Raw genomic sequence first — 24,891 nt, 5'->3', positions numbered from 1 at the left:
TGCTGCCCCATTCTCATTGCCGCCCCAAGCGCCTGCTTGGAAAGCTGGTGCCTGTGCCTGGAGCTGGCCCTGCCAACCTGATTGCCTTCTATGACGAGATAACTGGCTCTGTGGATATGGGGAAAGTGATGGATGTGATATATCTTGACTTTAGCAAAGCTTTTGATACGGTCTCCCACAATATTCTTGCCAACAAGTTAAAAAAGTATGGATTAGATGAATGGACTATAAGGTGGATAGAAAGCTGGCTAGATCATCGGGCTCAGTGGGTGGTGATCAATGGCTTGATGTCTAGTTGGCAGCTGGTATCAAGCGGAGTGCCCCAGTGGTCCCAGGGCCAGTTTTGTTTAACATCTTCATTAATGATCTGGATGATGGGATGGAGTGCACCCTCAGCAAGTTTGTGGATGACTAAGCTTGGGGGGAGAGGTAGATACGCTGGAGGGTAGGCCAAAAGAAATCTGATGAGGTTCAACAAGGACAAGTGCAGAGTCCTGCACTTAGGACGGAAGAATCCCATGCAGTGCTACAGAGTGGAGACCGACTGGCTAAGCGGCAGAAAAGGACCTGGGGATTACAGTGGACAACACTGTGCCCTTGTTGCCAAGAAGGCTAATGGCATATTGGGCTACATTAGTAGGAGCATTGCCAGCAGATCAAGGGAAGTGATTATTCCCTTCTATTCAACACTGGTGAGGCCACATCTGGTATATTGCATCCAGTTTTGGGCCCCCCACTACAGAAAGGATATGGACAAATTGGAGAGAGTCCAGCGGAGGGCAACGAAAATGATTAGGGGGCTGGGGCACATGACTTATGAGGAGAGGCTGAGGGAACTGGGCTTATTTAGTCTGCAGAAGAGAAGAGTAAGGAGGGATTTGATAGCAACCTTCAACTACCTGAAAGGAGTTCCAAGAGGATGGAGCTTGGCTGTTCTCAGTGGTGGCAGATGACAAAACAAGGAACAATGGTCTCAAGTTGCAGTGGGGGAGGTCTAGGTTGGATATTAGGAAAAACTATTTCACTAGGAGGGTGGTGAAGCACTGGAATGGGTTACCTAGGGAGGTGGTGGAATCTCCATCCTTAGAGGTTTTTAAGGCTCGGCTTGCCAAAGCCTTGGCTGGGATGATTTAGTTGGGGATTGGTCCTGCTTTGAGCAGGGGCTTGGGCTAGATGACCTCCTGAGCTCTCTTCCAACCCTAATCTTCTATGATTCCACCAAGCCCGGTATCCTGTCTTCCAGAGGCAACGAACAGAACAGGCAATCATCAAGTGATTCATCGCTTGTCATCTACTCCCAGCTTCTGGCAAACAAAGGCTAGGGACACCCAGAGCATAGTGTTGCATCCCTGACCATTTTGGCCAATGACCGTTGATGGACTTATCCTCCATGAATTTAATCTAATTTTTTTTTAACTGCATTATAGTTTTGGCCTTCACAACATCACCTGGCAATGAGTTTAATAACCTTGGGAAATCAGATAAAAATGCATTGATACACTTGGAATGGATGCCAAAGCCTGCAACAAAGGTGGAGAAAATCTCCAGGGGAAAACTATAGTAAAGCCCAGGGCAGAACCTTGGATGCAAGACATGGGATAGTTTGTGCCAGACACAAAACCTATCTTTAAAAATCCAGTCAAAATTAGATACCCCAGCAGAATCCGAGATCAGTTTTACGAGATGCTACTGAACATCTTTTCCCCCCACTGATTTCTACCAAAATATAAAACTACAGTGCTGAATGCCAATTACCAGGTAAAATATCTGTGCTAGTGAGAACAGAAAGGCAACCCCCATGAAGCCAATGGGGCTACTTGGGGATAATTGAGGGCAGATAGGGTTCTTTGGGCATAGCTAAAGTATTATTTGTTACTAAGTGTACCTTCCTGAGCAGCTTAGGTTCCTCTCTAAGCTAATGGACATGGCCCATGATAACACTTTCTTTTTCATAAATCCCGACTGAGCAGACGTGTCCTTTAATTTCTCCATGATTTTCTCCCATACTCGTGGAACTCCCATATGAGATGTTGGCTGTGCTTCTTTCAGTGTATTGACCAAGCTGCCCTGTTAAAATAAGAGAATATACTGCAAAGGTCAGGATTGGTGTTATGGAGGTTTTTTTCTTCCTAATGAACTAAGTCTTGCAGCACTTATATGTATAATATCATTGAAGTCAGAGCCTATTATTTCAGCTAGATCCCCAGGTGAGCTAGAACAGTGCTTGACACAACTGTGTATGTGCTGGGGGAGGGCACAGGTGGCTTTACTCCTCCTTTCTGTCCCCCCTGATCCTGCTGGAACATCGCTTACACTCCCTCCTGTGCCAGGGGAATCCTCAAGCTGCTGCCTTAAAAACAGCTCGGGTTCTGGCTATATTATTTTTTCATTTTATAATGTAACGAACTAACTTTGTATACAGAGAGGGTAAGAGACCCACTATTGCTATCAGTTACAGGAGCTCTTCTTTAGCTAAAGTGATAGAGGCCTGTGGTTTTGGAGCTGACGGAACAGAGTTCTAGGCATGGCTCTGGGTTAGGGTAAAATGGGGCCTTAGGCCACTGGAGTATTGGCTCTACATCTCCCATTCAATTCACTTTTCCAGAATGGTTACACAAAACTTGCAATTATCTCCTGCATCTCCTTAAAACCAAATGCTCTACTTAGTGCTTCTGCTGGTGAAAAAATTACCTTAAATGTAAATGTAAAGTACTACAGGTACCTTTAAAGCATCTGGCTCAGCGAAGTAAACTTGCTCTCCCCACTTGATTCCAGTCCAGAGGTCATATATCTGAGCAGCTATGTGACTGAGCGGGAGGTAACTGACTATAATCTCCTGTTGGATTTCTGCTGGTTGCATATCCCCGGCTCTGCTGGCATGTGCTGCTGTCCAGGTTATCTGTTCACATAAATAACAAGATGTTAAATAGAAAAGGAGTACTTGTGGCACCTTAGAGACTAACAAATTTATTTGAGCATAAGCTTTCTTGAGCTACAGCTCACTTCATCGGATGCATTCAGTGGAAAATACCTGAATGCATCCGATGAAGTGAGCTGTAGCTCACGAAAAGTTATGCTCAAATAAATTTGTTAGTCTCTAAGGTGCCACAAGTACTCCTTTTCTTTTTGCGAATACAGACTAACACGGCTGCTACTCTGAAAACTGTCAAGATGTTAAATATTATTTTAATACCATTTAAGCAGCCAGTCCTGTTATGTTAGTAAACTATGACTCTATCTGTATAATACACATGTGTTGTTAGAGATATCACTACCTTTAACAACCTATTTAGAGCAAATGAACTGCAAGGAATATAATGAAATGGTGGCAGTCTGTTTTCCCCCCTGCTGCACTGTAAGCACTACAATTCCTGCCTTACATACACAATGGGTATTGTTGACACAATTAACCTCACCAGAGGGCCTATGGACTGAACAGACAAAGGAACTGAACTACGCCTTCACAGAATCATAGAAATGTAGGACTGGAAGGGACCTTTATAGATCATCTAGTCCAGTCCCCTGCACTGAGACAGGACTAAATATTATCTAGACTATCTCTGACAGGTGTTTGTCTAACCTGTTCTTAAAAACCTCCAATGACAGAGATTTTACAACCTCTGTAGGTAATTTGTTCCTGTGCTTAACTATCCTGATGGTTAGGAAGTTTTTCCTAATATTTAATCTAAATCTCCCTTGCTGCAATTTAAGCCCATTACTTTTTATCCTGTCCTCAGTAGTTAAGGAGAACAATTTATCACCCTTCTCTTTATAACAAGCTTTTATGTACTTGAAGACACTTATGTCTCCCTTCTGTCTTCTCTTTTCCAGACTAAACAAACCCAATTTTTTCAATTTCTCCTTGTAGGTCAGGTTTTCTAGACCTTTAATCATTTTTGTTATTCTCCTCTGAAGTTTCTTGAGTTTGTCCTTATCTTTCCCACAGTGTGGTGCCCAGAACTGGCCACAATACTCCAGTTGAGGCCTTATCGGTGCTGAGTAGAGCAGAAGAATTACTTTTCGTGTCCTGCTTTCAACATTCTTGCTAGACATCCCAGAGTGGTGTTTGCTTTTTTTGCAACAGTATTACATTGTTGACTCATATTTAGTTTGTGATCCACTATAGCCACCAGATCCTTTTCTGCAATACTTCTTTCTAGACAATCATTTCCCATTTTGTACTTGTGCACTTGATTATTCATTCCTAAGTGTACTACTTTGCATTTGTCCTTTTTGAATTTCACCTATTTATTTTAGACCATTTCCCCATTTCACTCCTAAAGATGGCCCTTCCCAGTCAGGCTTGAGGAACACTGGGAGACCCATGAGGGGAAGCTTGCACTGTCCCTGCTTGTGCTGCTGCCCCATAGGCACTGACTTTGTGGGTTCTCCAGGGCTGGAGCACCCACAGGGAAAAATGGTGGCTGCTGAGCACCCACCGGCAGCCCCCCTATCAGCTCCCCCTTACCGCCTCTCGCCCGTTGGCAGGCCCCATGGATCAGCGCCTCCCCCTCTGTCTCTACACCTCCCACCCACCGCAGTCAGCTGTTTCACAGCATGCAGGAGGCTGGGGGGAAGGCGTGAGGATGCGGCGTGCTCGGGGAGGGGGCAGAACTAGGCGCGAAGAGGTGGGGGTGGGAAGAGGTGGGGTGGAGTAGGGATGGGGCTTGGGGCACAGCTAGGGGTCCAGCACCCCCCAGCATTTTGAAAAGTTGGTGCCTGTGTGTTGCCCTGCTCTGGGTAAAGAGGACTCCCGTGTCCAGGAAGGTCAGTCTGTCACCTTTCATCAGCACAGCATTTCTAGGATGTCATTTGAAACAAAACAGCAATAAATACTATAGAACAGTGAGTTCGCATGACGGAAGGGGTAATTTGCCTACACAAAGTCATTCAGGATCACCAGTGGTATTTATCATTAGGAATACTAGCCATGGTGTATAGGTTCAGGGAGGCTGCCCTAGGTGCAGAAGGCAATACTGGGCAAGCGCTTGTGGAAAAAGAGTACAAAGAGGCTTGACAAGATGTTTTCTAAATATGTAGCTGCATTATCAGTTTAGCATCCAAAAATCCCTCAACACGCAGTTATGTTCACACGTCAGATCAGGGTGGGGATGAAAGGGACGAATGCCTGACCCAGCACAGGTTTAGAATAAGGGCAGAGGAAAACTTCTTTTGACTAAAGAAGGCAGCAGTACAGTTACAGGCAAAGGATGTTTTCCACTGTGTTGATCAGCATAAAAATAGCCTGCTTGTGCACAGTAGCCAGAAATAGTTTGACAGCAAAATAAAAACGGTACCAGATTCCTTTGAGACAGAAGAACACAGGATTTGCCATGCCAGATCAGACTTTTGGTCCATCATGTCCAGCATATCCTACTTCCAGATATTGCTCTGCCTACTCCCCACTTTAGGGTGAATTGCTCTCATTATCAGACCCTGTGCTCCATCAAGAGCAGAAGTTGCAATTCCAGCCGACTCTTTTATGGGCTACACGAGTGTTCACGCAAGTTCCTTAATCCTTTCCCGCACTGCATAGCCATGTAAGAGCCAACCACATTCTAGCCCGTGGTAAGCAGACTTTTGGGTAAAGTCTCTTTTCCGCTTGGCTTTTTGACTCTCTTTGGCACTACAGAGTTGGCTGTTTGCAGCAACATAGACACGGATTTTGTGAATAAGAGGGCTGTAGAATATACAAAACTTTTCCTATTCTTTACTAAATTAGGAGGAACTAAAATGAATGTAACTTGGAAAGGTAATAATGTTACAGATAAAGGGCCAAGTTTAATAAAACCTTGCAAAAGCTTCTAATATCAGGCTGCTGTGACATTGGCTGCCTAAGGTGTATGATTCTTTTGAAGATGATCTTGAGAGGTCATTTGAAGATATTTGTGGTAATAGTGTTTTATCACACAATCAACTGCATGAACCAAAGAAAGTCATTTATAAACTCAGCTATGAGAAGAGCTTGTAGTTTCTCAGAAATATATAGTTTGGATAGTTTCTTTTGCTATTCCGTCCTTAAAACAGAGTGCTACAGTGCTTGGAGACTCCACCATGATCCCATTTCTTTCTAAAGCACAGAAATAAACACCCTCATGCTTTGAAAAGCTTTATCATAAAGCTGTGTCTAGAGTACATACATTGTCATGACTCAGCATGGCTCCTTTTGGCTTCCCAGTTGTTCCAGAAGTGTACACTAGCACACAACATTGATTTGGCTTTTGAGAGCTAATAATGTCATTGAGTGTAGCATCTGGTATCTCATTTCCCAACTCCATAAATTCTTCCATCTACAAAATGAAATGGGGAAAAAACAATTCAAGGAGTCAGCTAATAGAAAGCGTGGAAATTGCAATATTTTAAGAGTCTGGAAAAAGGACAGAAAAATTAAGATGGGCCTGGTTCTTCTGACCTTTCTTAGGCAATACTCCCATTCAGGTAAATTGGAATTTCGCCTGTCTGAGGGGGTCTAAGCCCAATATAGGACCACAGTTTTGATCTGTATGTCACAAGGTCCCTTCTCCACTAGTTATCCCAAAAGTTTTGCATCAACACCCCAACACACAGCTATTAAAAGTGGAGTGTGCAAAGGCAGTGAAGTTTTATTAATTCTTTAGGTGACTACTTAGGGAATAACATTCCTTTTCACTTTTCGAGTCACATGGGCTGAAAATGTGATTCAGAACTCACGTTAGAAATGGTTTTGATTCATATTTAAAGTAAATTGTATCACAGCTTATAATTAAAACACCAAGTAAACTGTCCAATTTTGTTGGATTTCCAATAGATTATTTCTTGTCTAGTCTATATGTAAAGCACTTTGAGATGTTAGAATGAAAGGCTCTATGTAAAAGCCAAGTATTCTTATTATTTAAATGTGTGAACAATGGCCTTAGTTCTCCACTACCTAGGGAAGATGAGCAGATGCAGGAAGCTGGCTGAAGCTCTCTGATTCAGGGCCGTCCAGTCTCTGAACAAGGCAGAGCATGAGCGGTTCTAGTCTAATTTATGCTGCAAGCATATGGTCCCTTTGTGCAACACAAAATTGCCTTAGCAGAATGGAGAATCTGGGCCAATATGTTCTATTGATTACTATCAGATATGTGTTGGTACAATGCATTTATATGGGTCTGAATGTAACATGTACACATTAAGATCCCATTATTTCAATGTTAATAGGTGACGGAGTGGGGTAGTCACAGCATGTGGAAAAGAAAACCAAAAAGGGTTATTTTCCCACTGAAAGACTGGATTATTCATATAATGTTTACACAGCTGTATATGAGCAGTGACTGAGGGCAGCACCCCAGTTCTATACCTGGCAAGGAATCTCCCCACTACTGATTTATGGGCAAATCTTGGACACTGCACCAAGCTTATAATCAGCAACTGGGCTTTAGGGTGGCAGTGGCAAGGGAGAGTTTACACAGTTGAGAAGGATGGATCCTTCCCCTCAGGATGCACTCTGTGATCAGTACCTCAGCATTTAACCTGCAGTATTCTTCATGGCAGGGGAGCTGCCCCTCCATGGGAGAGTCTGTCTTGGGATTCCTTTTTAGTCACTGACACACCACTCATGCCCCATCCGTCCTCCAAACTCCCACCTGTAAAAGCATGCAGGAGCCCACCACAGACAACAGTTTCATGGCATATAGAGGGTGTGGACACCTTCATGGTTTCCTCACAGCCTGCTTCTCCCCACATAGTGGATTGCATCAATGCCACAGCAACTGGCAATGGTGTGGGGTCCGGATTTGTTCCTATATGACTTGACTCTTCATGCCTTGTACTCTTGACCTTACTCTCTTTCACACCACAAGGCATTAATCTCTGTGCGCCTGTTGCCTAGGCATTGTTTACTTGAACAGCACCTGCACTAGGATAGTGTTTCCATTCCACAGAGACTGAAGGGTAAAGTCACACAGATTTATGGAAATGCGCTGTCCAGAGGACTAGGAGTCTGTCGTAGCTGCAGCAACTGCTCATTACTGTACAATTATCTCAACTGTCAATCTGTTACACACAAACCTTCTCCTATCAATAGCCTGTGTTTTATGTGACTGGGTTTTTATCAAAGCTAATACACAACTATCTCTACCATTGGTGATTCGATCTCTGAGTGTCTCTGTATGGAATACAAATATGGCAACTGCCAATTCTTATCATCACAACTGATGTAACAATTATTCTCTCTCACTGAAAAAAGGTGGCAGATCTGTCACTAGATCAGTAGCATTTTCAGTTACATTTTGTCCTCCACTATTAGAAAATATAAACTTCAGGTCATTTATCTCTTTCAAAGTTCTCAGACACTTGGAACTCAGTGTGAGTTCATCTCTACTGTTTACTGTTATTTAATAACAAATGTATATGATTAAATAAGCGCTTCTTTACACAGCAAATTAATTTTTCTTATTATTGCACTGCATTTTGTATAGCACACTCTTGATATCTATGTGCCTTTGTATAGTTAAGTGTTTTATAATATGAAAATCAATACAGAGAGAAGGAACAATGTTGGCATAAATATGTTAAACATTTTCTCCTCACTTCTGTTACTAGTAAAATACTTTCAGTTTTGATATCTGAAGCCTTAAGAGATTTGTTTACTATTCACTTTCTACTAAATGCTGTGTAGTCTTTTTGCAATTCATTCAGCATGGGCAATGAAACTAAGCAGGGGATTTACACTGTTAATTCACAGTCAGTTCCAAGCAGAATGCTGATTTCAATGTTCACATTAGAAAATTGTCTTCAGTGACATTTAAAAAATAAATAATGAAAATTCTTCTATACATGTTAGGTTTTGTAAAACCCTATTTTTTAAACCTAAATTTTGGGCCTATAGCTGACAATGAGGTCTGATCCTTAATCTTGTCCCTAATCTTGCTGTCTAAGCACTGCATGAGCTAAAGAAGACCCTGAATACACTAGAACCAGTGTTTTATTCTTTGCATATGTAATAGTTGCTTGTATTCAACAGTTGCTTATGGATAGAAATATTTGCTACGAATACAAAGATTAGCAGAATAGGAGGTTCCATAGGACAACAAAATATTGACAATGCATTGTGAGAGCACAAACATTTTCTAGTTCCCAGATCCAGCATAATTCACCACAATTCACTAGAGCTGGGCAGACAATGTATTAACAAAACAACAACAACAACAAAAGTTCTGCGAGTATAGTCTCACCAGAAGTCTGGTAAATATTATGTTAATCCAATCTAGTAACTGAAACATAACACATGACCAAGCCAGCCAACCAATGTAGCTCTAATTTTGAATATCAACTATCAAACAAATGGAGGAGTAAATTAAATTAATGAAAAATTACACTGAAGTATTTTGAAGAGCAAACACATTTGAAAACTTTGTGATCCTCTGGCAGACATTCCACAGACGGAAAAGAAGGTGAAATACATCAAATGAATGAATTGTTACACCACTCTAAAATTCACATACCGTATATAAATTGGGATGTCTCTCTGATAAAGAGTCATTGTATAGCACAACTGCTTTTAAGTATGGTAGACGACTCCAGATCTGTTGGGGTTTTAAAAAAAAAACCAGCATATAATTTATTATTCACTTGTTTCTGATTTAATTAATAGTGTCTATCAAAAGATTCCAAAAATTGAATTAGATTGATATCCACAAAAACCCTCAAACCCACCATAAATAATACAGTACTCTTCCCTAAAGCTACTCAGACCCAGTTCATCCCAACACCCCTGGGGAAACACACAGGCCTTGCAGCATGCTCTGGAGGAGACTATTACCCATGCTACGTTGGACCAAGGTGCTCCAACTAAGGTTCCTCCTGAGTTGAGGACCTTAATTTAAAATGACCTGCCACCAGCCTCTTTACATTTAAACCAGTGAGAGTGATGCTTTTAGGGTGGGATGTGAGAAGATTACAGCTGCTGTGGTTATCACATGAAGACAGAGATGGTCTCTAAAGTAGCCAAGCCCTGGTTAAGTTTTTTATAATGTTCTGCCTCATTTTAAACATTTTATATATAAACATATATAATTTAAAAAAATAAAAGCAATTTGGCAATTTCAAAGAAATAGAAAAAATTGAAAGAGTGCTATTGTATCTGAACACTTAGCTGGTGTTTAGCCTGTAAAAATGTTAGGTTAGTTTCACCACTAGATACCAGTGCTGCTGCTTTCACTTCCCCTGTTGTAGTTTTGCCTGTCCTTGCCAGAAGCATTTAATTGCATCATGGTGCACTGCCAGCCAAAGTCGCACCTACATTATTGACCTGAACCATGGATAGCTGAACTGGTGAAACTGTACCTGTGTGGATAGCAATGGTTAGGCCTCCAAACTACCCATGTATTACTAGCATGATAAACCCACAGGCTTAAAAACAAGACATCTGCATTATGTTTGAGGCAGATTTCTCCTGGAAAAGCACCACAGAAAATGTTCAGCTGGATAAAAAGGGGTTGGCCACAGACTTCCTTTTAACTTTCTAGATAAAAACATGTATAGACAAAAAGAAACAAGCATCAGGATTCAGATACCTTTCTCACTTACTTTTGATAGTATAGCATGGTATTCAACTAGTGTAAATGGTATTCAAACTAGAGTGTCTGTCTGGATGTACGCCTTGTTTAGGAGTATCTTATCCCCCGAAATGTACAAAATATACCTAGTAGTTGGTGCAATCTGGTGAGTTCCAAAATAATAATAAAAAAAAAGACTCCTCAGAAGTATGTTTGACAAGCCCCAGGGATATGTTATCTCTGGCCAGGGGGAGTTTATGGGAGTACCCAGAGAAGGGGCAAACTCCATCAGAGGCAGAGCAATCAACACACTTTTCATTTTCAGCAAGGGGACTTCAGGGACACCTCTCCTCCTCCATCCCCAAGAGCCTTCTCGAGCATACCACTGAAAGAAACACCTGACCTAATGTGTTCACTTGGGCTCAATCCAAAGCCCGCTGAAGTCAGTGGAAAGATCACATTGTCTTCCTGGGGCACTGGATCAGGCCCCATATGGAGAAGCAGCATGGTCCCATTTGTAGCCTCCAATAAGTTTTGCCAAAATTGTGACACATTCCTTTTAAATAAAGAGCTTCCCACTCTGTCCATGTGTTTATATCATGTTAGTCACCATGATATTGGACTGCAGTTCATACCTGCCTTGTTAGTTAACATTAATAGCAGGAAGAGATGATGTTCTGGAGAGGGAAGATTCAGTCTCTAAACACCAATATCTTTAATACTTAGCTGGATGTCTGTTATAAAATGGATGCACTTAAAAGTTTCCTCTGGTATGATAGCCCCTCTTTAACCAATATTTCATTTGCTCATTGGAGACCAATTGGGTGGAAACTGAAGCTGGCTCAGTCTAAATGGAGTAAATTCACTGGGATTGAATGAAAGCCTTGGTCTGTTTCATTGCTCTGCAATGTGCAGGTTGTAATTCCAATTACAGTGAGGTAAACCTCAAATGATAGTTAAGTCGTGCTGGGAAATAGTAACTTCTCTGTAAGAAGTCACCACTGTGATTCCTGAAATCCAGATCCAAATAACATGAAATGCGTCAGCCCATAAAAGGTCACCATGTTAATCAGAACTCAGCATTATTACACTAGTTAATCCTATAGTAAATTCGTTATTGCAATGAATTTTTGCCATCCTAATCACTTGCATTGAAGCAGACTGTGATATCCCACTCAGAATTAAGATATGATGCTTACCATCAGAAAATGGCTTGTCAGATAACACTGTAATAAACTGGCTACTGTGCTATGTACTGGATAGAATGAGAACTGTTCAGTTGTGAGTTACAGGCACTGTATTTTTTAATAGCTATGGAGATTATCCTTTAGCTCAAATACCTCAAGTGGCAGAGGGTTGTGATTTCAGGACAAAGAAATATTAGTTCTGTCCCTAGTTTTGTGAGACGTTCCAAACTACCATTTTACAGCTAAAATATTTGATATTTGGGCTTTCACAGCATCATAAGCAGTGGAATTACACCTCAGAAGTTACAAAAGCAACCCCATACCTGCATTATCTTGTCCATTGTTTTTGATTTTCCACCACAATGATATTGGCTTTGCAGTCATAAGCAATGTAGTGGCAGGCCTCAGGAGAGTTGGTTGTATAGATGCCTGTGACAATTCCTCTGTTAAAAAAAACATGAATCTGAAGGCTAAGCAGGAAAACACTGAGTACGATACACTTTTCCCTTGATACTACAGTTCAGACGCGCCGACTTCCCCAGTTCCCGGAGGTGCTTGACCCCCGTTTCGCCCCAGGCCTTGCCCCCACTCCACCCTTCTCCAAAACACTCTCACCCCCGCCCCGCCTCTTCCCACCCCCACTCCGCCCCTGCTCCTCCTGCACACCATTGAACAGTTGATTGTGGTGGGCGGGAGGTGCTGGAGGCGGAGGGGAAAGAGCTGATTGGTGGGGCCACCAGCGGGCAGGAGGCTGGGGGATGCAGGGGGAGGAGCTGCTTAGCGGGGACCCACCAGGGGACAGGAGGGCTTCGGGGGAGGGAGAGGAGCTGATCGGCCGGGCCCGCCAGCTGGCAGGAGGGCTGGGGGGAGAGGGGAAGTAACTGATATGCCGGGCTGCCGGTGCATGCTGAGCATCCACAATTTTTTTTTCTGTGGGTGTTTCAGCCCTGGAGCACCCCTGGAGTCGGCACCTTTGCTACAGTTGTTCAAAAGGGAAGAAGAATTTGAGATTGGATGAAACCCAGTGGAGTGCATAAGGGATGGGTACGCACAGTGTGCAGCATAGATGTGGCTGGTCAGGCTTGCCCCAGATATTCCTGCCACAGCTAACAGTAACAGACACAAGAAAAGAGTCTGAAAAACAGCAACATTATGTGGTAGTGTGACTATCTGAAGCACCCAAGGCCTTGTCTAAGCTAGGGAAATTCATAATTGAAGCAATAATAGTGGAGGCTGTAGTGTAGGACTCAGCACTTTTACCCTACATGTTGCCTAGAGTAGCCTTAGACCATGCAATGGAAAAATGCCTAAGTCCTCTTTACAGACATCCTCCACTATTCTCTGCCACTGATGGAGCTGCACTGATGGTGAATTACCAGTTTGAATTTTGCTGGCGTAAATGCACCCTCAGAGAGACCAAACCGAGAAATTGATTATTGGAATTAGACAGACAGACACTGTGACAGACAGAATTTGGCTGGTTAGTACTTTGCTTGTCACTTCATCAATGTCGTATTCTGCACTGGAACCAGGCCAGGGATCAGTTCATGGGCAGGCTCAGATGCACTGACAGGAAATTGGTAGGCTTTGGTCCATATCGCTCAAGGAACAGAGATAAGAGACAGTACAGTATCTTGTGTGTCTACTGCAGTTGGGGCTTTAGCAAAGAGGCTCATTTTGTGAGGTTTTGGATTGCTTTACTTTAGATACAGGGAAAGTAACAGGTCCCCATCATGTGACTGAACATACTTATGAGATGGTAATCTTTTCAAATGAAACAATACTACTGGTCATAGTTTACGGGGTCTTTAACTCATCCCTGGAGGCACTGTGAGCCACAATAGCTCTAACATGTTTAGGGGCTATAAGAGAAAAGAGGTGGTTATTTGGAGTGCACAAGGAGAATGAAATGTGGTTTCTCTTCTCCCCCTTTCTACAGGAGGGGATGGTCAGACTCTACAGAAGCAAATGCTACACTGGAAAACATTCATTACTAGGCCTAGCACCGATCCAAAACTTACCCAGCAAAAATAGCTCCAACAGCTGACACGAACCATTCTGGAGAGTTAAATCCAAGTATTGCTATGCTGTGGAATCGTTCAAGACCAAGCTTAAAACAAAAGATCAAAACACTGGGATATGTAATGCAGGCATACTAGAGAGAAAAGATATAGTCATCACACAAAAAATAGATTTGGGTTCTTTATTATTTATGCATTTAAAAATGCACCCAGTCCATAAGCTCTAGGCATAAGTGCAAAATGTATTAATAGACCATAATACATAAAATGGAATCACTGTCTGCAATTAACACTCCCTAAGTTCATAGCAAACATAAGAATCTCCCACCCTTCACACCCAACTTCCCAGCCCAGCCCAGTCCCTCCAAGAAGGTCTGAAAAACAGAAGGGCTTTTGCAACATGAACTGAAGTTCAACAATATTAGACTTATCCCGTACTCAGAATCTTTACTAAATCCTTTTCACCTTGCCAGTATATCAGATTGTTTATTATACTTATGGCCAGATTGTGGACTTAGTACATAGCCCCGAATGAGGAGTGTTGCAGAGCTGTATGGCCCTGGGGCATCCCTGTGAAGGATTATACTTCAAGTTCCCTGGGGAACAGGGAGAAATATGCATGCTGCCCTTAAGGATGTTCTCCCTGCATGCCCAGCCCACTCTGTGGGCTTGTGCAAGGTGGGCCATGAATCAGACCTCTCTATGACCCTCTATGTAATTTGCATCCCCAAGGAGCAAGTCCCCATTCTCAGGAGCACCAGGTCTGAGATTGTGTCCCTTTCCTACCTAGGGCCATACACGAGGAGAAGGCTCTGTGTGTCCTCCCTCCTGTGGCCATAAGGGAACAGAGCACAACCTAGTTGTTCACGTGGTACTGCTCTGTTACTGTCTATAGTGACAGATGCCAACTTTGTTGGCATTATTTTCTTTTGAACTCTTTCTGAAAATATGCACTAGTTTCTAGAACATAATGAAAACTAACTAACATACTTGACATTTTAGCAATCCAAAGATAATCTAAAGACCATGCCAACACTCTGCATCACAGACTCTAAAAAAATAGTCAGCCAAGACTCCTGTATTGCTCCTTTTCTTTTTACTCTTGTCTCCCTGACTGTAACTGCTTTTACAAGCGGAGTCTCACCTATTGACTTTGCCACTGTTTCTGCCAACACCTTTGCAAGAACAGGCATCAGTGCCATCTGCTATCATTGAAAGTATTAGTATCTGTCTGATATACAACTAAAATAGTATAATAAATATAACTATAACAATATAATATATTAAATAGAAATATTTACTAATTTGCCTCTCATTGCCTTGGTCAATCATAAAAAAGAAAACTGCTAGGCAATTCAGAGATTTAAGAGACATAACTTGTTGGGGCCATCAAATATACGGTCCTTAAATGGAAGGTAAATCCCATGGGGCATTCCAGGATGAAACTCATCCTCTACTATGGGTTGAGGGGGGTCTCATTAATATTTGAATGGTACAGTTACTAGAGATTTACTTCAATAAAGGCTGTTATGCAGAACACGCGACTGCTACTCTTCATAAGGACTGAAAACCCACGGGAATGTTTTCATGCTATGACCTGTAATAAAAAAAACCTGTATAACGAGTATGGGTTTGGATTGTTGTTTTTTTAAACATTTACCTTCAAAAAGCTTTTGGCTGCTTTCCAGGAAAGATTGTAATACTCTGCAAATGTGATCTTTTCCCATTTTCCATTCTTTTTGCTGGCCATAGCACTGAGAGGCCCATATTTATCCACAGTCTCTTTGAACATCTGATGAACTGTTATTGGAGTTTGTGAACATGAGTGATCTATTCTCAGCTTGACCACACTATCAGCAAATGTAGTCCATAAAGGCTCTGAAAGGCAAGTTATTATCAAGATAGTAGATCAGTGAAAAAAATATTGTGTGATCGTGTAATTAAAGACTACTATTATAATGCATATGCATGAAGGATCAAATTAAGGTTGCATGGGCAACTTCAATTCTGGCATTTCTAAACTTCTGCATGCTTGACTTTGCAACCTTAAAGTTCTTTTAACAGAGGGTATATTTTTTAAAAGTATAATTTCCTAATTTTTTAGAAAACTTAAAAATTGGAAAAAAAAGTCATAATGTAGAACCATATTCACCCTCCACCTGATTCATCAGCAGAGTTGCGATCTTTAGAGCCACAGCACAGTCCATTACGACATATGCTAATGGAGTAACTGGTAGCAGCAGATGGCTGTACGTGAACATGAAACTAGAAGGGGATGGACACACACTTTGGATTTAACTACACAGGGTTCAGTCAAAGCTTTTTGACAAGCGTCAGGTAACTCGCAGAACGTAAGTCACACCTATAGTGCGCACACAGAACATCTGTTCCGTTTTCAGTTCACATGGTGTGAATACATGGCAGTGGTTTGCTGAGAACCGAGGGCATAATGTTTTCGGTGAGTATCCCATGGTCCTTTATTTTGCAGCTGACCAACATGCATCCTAGAATTGTTTTTGCTGTGATTTGTGGGAAGCCAGGTGATTTCATGTTTTTTTTTAAATCCCATGTTTCCATTGTCTTCCTCCCATATATCCTTTCTGGGCAATTTCACACCATTTTTGAATTGCTGTCTTCTGGCATGGACCCAACAATGCTCCGTACTCCTATGGTGACAAGCACAAATATGCAGAGGCTGGTTGGGCTGTATTAGAGCAGCCATAGCCAGATGACTTCAGCAGCGGACTTTGCCCGACACACCACTGAGCAGATGATGTGGGAGCAGGAGACCATTCTGTGGCAGCCGCAGCAGCTCCTCCAGCTGCAGAAGAACACCCTGAGGCAATGGCAGCAGGATGAAGAAGAAGAGGACAATGCCAAGTCGTTGGAACTAGAACACTGGTTCCTGGATCTGCCACGTGGCATTCAGCACTGTTTCAGGGCCTGGGAAACCAGCATGGATTGGTGGGAGAGGATCGTTTTGCAGACCTGGGACAACCAGCTGTAGCGAGAGAACTTTAGGGTGGGAAGGACTACCTTTTTTGTAATCTGTGCAGAACTGACCCAAAGCTGCAGCTACAAGTACTGTAGTACCAATATGCAGTATGCCATACCCATAGAGAAGCAGGTCACCATTGCCATCTGGAAACTGGCCACCCCAGAATGCTACTGGTCTGTAGCCAGCCAACTTTGCATGGGGAGATCAACTGCTGGAGCCACTCTCATGCAGGCCCTATGCCACTGATAAGGTGCTGTCCAGCCAGGTCATAAACTGGGTAGTGCTCCAGAGATTATTGATGGCTTTGCATGGGGCAACTGATAGAACCTATGTGCCTAAAATTTGACACACACATCCCAGCATGCCCCGTCCCATCAGAATGCAGAATTTATAAACAAGAAAGGGGTATTTAACCCTGGTGCTTCAAGACCTGGTTGACCACCGCAGTAGGTTTACAGACATAAGTGCAGGCTGGACTAGAAGGGTCCACAGTGCTAGGATCTTTCAGAATGCCGTTCTATTTAAATTAATGGGAAAAGGACTGTTTTTCCCTGAGGACTACTGTGGACATTAATGGTGTAGACGTAGGTCCAGTTATTCTGGGAGACCTGACTTATCCTCTGATGCCCATTATGGTCCTTTGGATGATAATTTAAGTGAACTAGAACATACTGTCATCAATGAAATATAGTCTGTGGATACTCATACCTCGATGCCTCTGTCATGCAGTCTGGAGTGGCTCACAGCTGTGAGTGCCTACCTCAGGGCAGAGTGTCAGAAAACAGGGCAGATACCCCAAATTGGTGGTGTATTCTATAATTAGATTTTACCAAGCCAGTAACAACTGTGAACTTCTGGATCACAGTTCCAGTCTTACCATGGAGTCAAAGACACTACCCTTAGATGCCCCAGTCTATCTTTCCACTATTTTTCCATTGAGACAAATGGAACTTAGTGATAAATGGTCACTTACACCAAAGATCACACCACATTTAGGTTTCTCCCAGTTCCAAGAGACCAGTCACTTACCCCAGATCAACCGGTACTCTAGATCTTACAATAAAGACAATATATGTAGCCAATCCATAAAAAACTATCTAAAGGTTTATTAACTAGGAAAAAAAAATAAGAAAGTTATTTACAGGTTAAGAGTAACAGCCATGTTAGTCTGTATTCGCAAAAAGAAAAGGAGTACTTGTGGCACCTTAGAGACTAACCAATTTATTTGAGCATAAGCTTTCATGAGCTACAGCATCCAATGAAGTGAGCTGTAGCTCATGAAAGCTTATGTTCAAATAAATTGGTTAGTCTCTAAGGTGCCACAAGTACTCCTTTTCTTTTTACAGGTTAAAGCAACCAAACATATACACACAAATACGTTATCTAAATCCTAAGAGTGCCAGAGTTTTAGTGATCTATCAATTCAAAGTCTCTTTCAGGGTGGACCCAAGAGGCAGCCCCAGGGGATCTCTGTCTTCAGTTTGGTGTCTCTAAACCTGTCAGAGTTCAAACAGCCAAAAAGATGGAAAATGTTCATGTGACTTTGTTTTATTTTTTCATTCAGCTTCTAAGACATAGGGCAAGCTTCCTTGCACATAGTATTTCCTGGTGCAATAGGGCCATTAACCAATCTTTTTTATTGTGATGTTCCTTGATGGCCCAACTGATTTTGACAGTCCTTTGGGATGGGTAGGGAACAAGTCCCGTGCCTGGGTTCACAAGTTCAGAGCAAACATTCTCAAAGATATAAAGCAAAACGTACATGTTTTCTTATAACATGGAATACCGACATTGCATGTGAGATTAATACATGCAGCAACTTACAATCATTTCGTAGAGTCCAAATACTAAATACATTCTTATAAGATTAATACCTATTTTGAGCAAAATTAACATACAGGCAAACTGATCTGGTTTCCAGCTGTGAGTTTGTTAGGTCTTAGCTAATGCCTGCAGTCTGGCTGGCAGGTAGCCTGCCAGCATCACAGTCTCCTCATCAGAAGCTATTTCATGTTAGTTAGAATTGGAGTCAACTCTGAGAGGAAGTATCTGATATTCATTTTGTTTTTTATATACTATCAAACAAGATTCAGAGAATGGAAGTCAGTCTGATCTCTTCTTAATACTATGTTACGTTTGGCATAGGCCAGTAAACAGTAGGTTGCTATTTGGTATGAATTATTATAAATGCTTACAGCAATTTTTGTTATAAATACTTCAAAACAAACAAAATAAACAAATAAGCTCTTTGCACATGCCAGAGCTTTAATGCTTTTTCAGTCTGATTGCTTTACAAGGAAGCAAAGGAGAAAGCAAACTTTAAGCTAGTTTGCATGACTTGCTATGAAACTTTGAGCTTTTTTCACAATATTGCCTCATAACAAAATATTAAGATTCACGACTAAAAAAAAAATGAATTTATTATCTGATCTATCTTGGCATCTGGAAAACTGCCAGATGGTGGAACAGCCCAGTACATGCACAAGTAAGCAGGGCCTTTCAGTTTCCTGACAGCAGGATATATTCCCACTCCCGTGCTCCAACTGCTGTCATTGAATAATCTATTTTTTAATTTTCACATCAAATCTCACCTGGGGTTGCCAAAGAACTGACCTATCCTTTTCATGGGAAAGTCACAGATCTAGCAGTTGATGGGTCAGGGGAAAGGGAGGAAAAAGATTAAGCTGTGACTGTGTTCTTCCATAGTTCTTGCACAGTTGTTTCATTCCCAACAATGACTCCACATATGCCAAAATTGAAGCTGACAAGAAGTCAATTTCACAGTCTGGACATGATGGCTTCCAAAACGACATTTGTGTACCCAGCCAGATATGTCCAAAAATGGGTGGAAAAGCGATCCAGAGCAGCATAAAGACTCCATAAAGCTGGCATAGTTGGTATCCTGAGTATTCCATAGCAAAAGGGGATTTCCCAGGTGCGGTAGAGTCAGTGTGGAAGGCATAGTCTGGAGAAAGAGGATGTGGCCAGAGAGCAGCTGCACTCTACCGCTAGGGAAGTTGGGAGCAACTCAGAGCAGTCCTGAGTCCTGGAGCTGCTCTAAATTGTGCCTCCACCAAACCAGCCTTCAAAATGCCTTAAGATAGGGAAAAATGTGGGACAAAGATCCAAAATGAGGGGCACATAAAATTATTCTTGCAAAAACTTAAAATGTTGAGGGATTCATCCCTTTAGTGTAAACAGGCTATAACTTTAGTTCCATGATTCTTTAGTTCTGATGTAAATAACTTTCAGCAATAAAAGTGAGGGTACACCAGATAGGTATGCAGCATAGCTAGCTTGGGAACTAAGATGATCAATGCCTCTTGAGATAAGGTACAACTGAGATATATGGATTGAGGAGTCACAAAGGTAGCATAAAACCGACTTTGCTCCCTTGGTTCCATGCTGAGCCCAGCTTAATCAGACCAGAGGATACAGCCTAGCTGTAGAGAATTATAAAAATTACAGATAAAGGTAAAAGTAGAGAATAAAGACAGACTGCACAGGAAATTAAGTTAATGAGACTTTTCAAGTTCACAAGAAGTGAAGGAGGATGTGGGGCCTCAAAGAGATGTCAGCAATCACTGATTAAAAAGTGTTAAACATTGCTTAAAAAGTTAGTCATTTGCTACCCTGTCTCACGAATTGGCTCCAAATAAAGAGTAAAGCAGAATGAAAACTGAAATAGGCTGTGGCAGATAGCAGACAAAGGACCATTGCATAACAAAACAACACAACAATACAGCATTTCTTGATTAGAAATTTGCTCTCGTTCTAAAAAAAAAATCTTGTAAGACTATGTGGAACAGTACCAGCTGGTAACCCCTGCCATAATATTTAACTAGCATATCCCACATTAATCATAAGGCAGCACCACACAACTGTGTCATTTCAATTTACCTAAGAACATAAGAACAGCTATACAGAGTCAGACCAGTGGTCCATCTAACCCAGTATCCTGTCTTTCAACCGTGCACAGTGCAAGGTGCTTCAAAGGGAATAAATAGAACAGGCAACCATCGAGTGATCCATTCCCTGTCATCCACTCCCAGCTTCTAGGCAATCAGAGGCTAGGGGCACCCAGAGAATGGGGTTGCATCCCTGACCATCTTGGCTAATAGCTATTGATGGACCTATCCTCCATGACCTTATCTAATTCTTTTTTTAACCCCGTTATACTTTTGGCCTTCACAACATCCCCTGGCAATGAGTTCCACAGGTTGACTGTATATTGTGTGAAGAAGTATTTCCTTTTGTTTGTTTTAAACCTGCTGCCTCTTAATTTCATTGGATGACCCCCTGGCTCTTGTATTATATTAAGGGGTAATAACACTTCCTTATTCACTTTCTCCACATCATTCACGCTTTTGTAGACCTCTATCATATCCCCTCTTAGTTGTCTGTTTTCCAAGCTGAAAAGTCCCAATCTTTTTAATCTCTCCTCATACAGAAGCTGTTCCATACCCTTAGTTATTTTTCTGCCCTTCTCTGTACCTTTTCCAATTCTAATATATCTTTTTTGAGATGGAGTGACCAAAAATCACTGGAGATTTTTAAAAGCAGGTTAGACAAACACCTGTCAGGAATGGTCTAGAATGATAATACTTAGTCCTGCCATGAGTGCAGGGGACTGGACTAGATGACCTCTCGAGGTCCCTTCCAGTCCTATGATTCTATGAAAACGACACACAGTATTGAAGGTGTGGGATTACCATGGATTTATATAGTGGCATTATGATATTTTCTGTTTTATCATCTATCCCTTTCTAACATTCTGTTAGATTTTTTGACTGCTGTACCACACTGAGTGGATGTTTTCAAAGAACTATCCACAATGACTCCAAGATGTCTTTCCTGATTAGTTGTAGCTAAATTAGCCCCCATCATTTTGTATGTAGAGTTGGCATTATGTTTTCCAATGTGCATTACTTTGCATTTATCAGCATTGAATTCCATCTGCCATTTTGTTGCCCAGTCACCCAGTTTTGTGAGATCCCTTTGTAACTCTTTGCAGTCTGCTTTGGATTTAACTATCTTGAGTAATTTTGTAATTTCTGCAAATTTTGCCACTTTTTTGTTTGCCCCTTTTTCCAGATCATTTATGAATATGTTGAATAGCACTGGTCCCAGTACAGGTCCATGTGGGACAACACTATTTACCTCTCTCCATTCTGAAAACTGACCGTTTATTCCTATCCTTTGTTTCCTTTTAACCTGTTTCTGATTTATGAGGACCTTTCCTCTTAACCCATAACTGCTTACTTGTTAAAGGCTTTCTGAAAATCCAAGTACACTGTTTCCACTGGATCACCCTTATACATGTTTGTTGACACCCTCAAAGAATTCTAATAGATTGGTGAGGCATAATTTCCCTTTACAAAAGCCGTGTTGACTCTTCCTCAACAAATTGTGTTTATCTGTGTGTCTGATAATTCTGTTCGTTACTATAGTTTTAACCAATTTGCCTGGTTCTGAAATTAGGTTTACCGGCCTGTATTTGCCAGGATCACCTCTGGAGCCCTTTTTAAAAATTAGCATCACATTAGCTATCCACCAGTTATGTGGCACAGAGTCCAATTTAAATGATAAGTTACATACCACAGCTAGTAGTTCTGCAACTTTATAGTTGAGTTCCTTCAGAAATCTTGAGTGAATACCATCTGGTCTTGGTGACTTATTACTGTTTAATTTATCAATTTATTCCAAAGCCTCCTCTACTGACACCTCAGTCTAGGACAGTTCCTCAGATTTGTCACCTAAAAAGAATGGCTCAGGTGTGGGAATCTCCCTCATATCCTCTGAAGTGAAGACCAATGCAAATAATTCATTTAGCTTCTCCTCAATGGCCTAATCTTCCTTTAATGCTCCTTTAGCACCTTGATCATCCAGTAGCCCCACTGATTGTTTGGCAGGCTTCCTGTTTCTGATGTACTTAAAAAAATTTGCTATTAGTTTTTGAGTCTTTAGCTAGTTGCTCTTCAAATTCTTTTTTGGCCTGCCTAATTATACTTTTACACTTGACTTGCCAGAGTTTATACACCTTTCTATTTTCCTCTGTAGGATTTAACTTCCAGTTTTTAAAGGATGCCTTTTTGTCTCTAACCACTTCTTTTGCTTTCAGAGTAACAGCCGTGTTAGTCTGTATTTGTAAAAAGAAAAGGAGTACTTGTGGCACCTTAGAGACTAACCAGTTTATTTGAGCATGAGCTTTCGTGAGCTACAGCTCACTTCATCGGATGCATAGCATAGATATGCTATGCATCCGATGAAGTGAGCTGTAGCTCACGAAAGCTCATGCTCAAATAAACTGGTTAGTCTCTAAGGTGCCACAAGTACTCCTTTTCTTTTGCTTTGTTATTTAACGATGGTGGCACTTTTTTGTCCTCTTACTATGTTTTTACCCCAAATTAAATTGAGTCACTACTATGGAGTTTTTAAAAAGTTTCCATGCAGCTTGCAGGTGTTTCACTTTTGGGACTGTACCTTTTAATTTCTGTTTAACAAGCTTCCTCATTTTTGTGTAATTCCACTTTCTGAAGTTAAATTCTACTATGGTGGGCTTCTTTGGTGTCCCTCTTCTCCATAAGGATGTTAAATTTAATTATATTATGGTCGTTATTACCAAGTGGTTCAGCTATATTCACCTCTTGGACCAGATCCTGTGTTCCACTTAGGACTAAATCAAGAATTGCCTCTCCCCTTGTGGGTTCCAGGACTAGCTACTCCAAGAAGAAGTCATTTATGGTGTCAAGAAACTTTATCTCTGCATCCCGTCCTGAGGTGACATGTATCCAGTCAATATGGGGATAGTTGAAATCCCCCTTTATTATTGAGTTTTTATTTTTATAGCCTCTCCAATCTCCCAGAGCATTTCACAATTGCCATCACCATCCTGGTCATGTGGTGGGAGTATATTCCTACTTCTATAGTCTTATTATTCAAGCATGAGAATTTCTATCCAGAGAGATTTAATGGTACTGTTTGATTCATTTAAGATTTTTATTCTATTTGACTCTATGCTTTCTTTCACATATAGTGCCACTCCCCCAGCAGCACGACCTACTCTGTCATTGCTATAGATTTTGTATCCTGGTATTACCATGTCCCATTGCTTATCATCATTCCACCAAGTTTCTGTGGTGCCTATTATATTAATATCCTCACTCCTTTTACTGTTTCCTTCTCTCTCTCTCTCTCTCTGTCTCATGTCCTTAGCTAGCTATTACATGATACTAATCTCTAACAAAGGGAGTTTGTATGTCTAGTTTTTAGAGTAGGGGAAGGACTTCTGAGTTCTATTCCCAGCTCTGTCACAGACACACTGTATGACCTTGAGCAAGTTGTTTAACCTTTATGTGCCTTAGTTTCCCCATCTGTAAACTGAGGATAATAATCATTATACCTCAGAGATGTTGAGATTTAATTAATTAAAGCTTGTAATGTGCTTTGAGATCACTGAGTAAAAGGCACCTGAAAAACTGAAATTAGTAATCAAGATGAAGATTGATGTCAAAAATTTCAACTGTAATGAAAAATGGAAAATCAAGGAGAATAATGACCAATACTATCCCCAAGGATACATCTACCACAGGCTATAATAAAATAAAAAATATGATTATATCAAGTGGTTATAGCGTGTCTGGACTCATAGGTTCTCTTTCAGTTCTGCCAACTAACTCACTGTATGACCTTGGGTTTAACCTCTTTGTGGTTTGGTATATCTGTAGAATGAAGATAATATTATTTGCCTGCCTCAAAAATGCTTTGATATGTTCAAAGCATGGATGCACAATAGAAGTACAAATTATTATTACAAGGTTGTCCTTTACAGCCCAGAGAAGTTCGTCTTCAATTATTTATTTATATTTTATGCTGTCACTCTTGCGAAGTCTAGTGTTGCCTGAGACATAATTGTGAATCTGTGCTCTGGCAATGTTTATTTTCAGTCTGATGTAGCAAGTTAGTGCAAAAAACAGTGCATACTACCTGCTGTATAAATATCAACAGAATAGGAAGGGTTATTCAAAGACAAGACTGGAAATTCAAATTAACATTACTTTGAATAAACATGACTCCAGTAGATTTGTGCCTCCACACTTCACTTGGGACACTTTCCAGAGATGGCTATCACACAGCTCTATGAAGCAATGTTCCCAAGACTAATACAA

The 24,891-nt window shown here is 41.3% G+C and overlaps 1 protein-coding gene across 1 annotated transcript in view; it reads right to left on the bottom strand.

Moving 5' to 3' along the window:
• ACSBG1 (acyl-CoA synthetase bubblegum family member 1) overlaps positions 1 to 24,891 on the bottom strand; it is a 70,518-nt gene that overhangs the window by 13,631 nt on the left and 31,996 nt on the right. Inside the window, 8 exon segments of the mRNA XM_043523573.1 lie at positions 1,886 to 2,067; positions 2,723 to 2,899; positions 6,141 to 6,290; positions 9,465 to 9,545; positions 12,028 to 12,044; positions 12,047 to 12,147; positions 13,726 to 13,814; positions 15,386 to 15,603. Coding sequence (XP_043379508.1) covers positions 1,886 to 2,067; positions 2,723 to 2,899; positions 6,141 to 6,290; positions 9,465 to 9,545; positions 12,028 to 12,044; positions 12,047 to 12,147; positions 13,726 to 13,814; positions 15,386 to 15,603 — 1,015 coding nt within the window.

The sequence above is a fragment of the Chelonia mydas genome, chromosome 10 (assembly GCF_015237465.2).
Source record: "Chelonia mydas isolate rCheMyd1 chromosome 10, rCheMyd1.pri.v2, whole genome shotgun sequence".
In the NCBI taxonomy this organism is placed as follows: Eukaryota; Metazoa; Chordata; order Testudines; family Cheloniidae; genus Chelonia; species Chelonia mydas.
The sequence above is the reverse complement of the archived record's forward strand: the minus strand, read 5'-3'. Positions and strand labels throughout refer to the sequence as shown.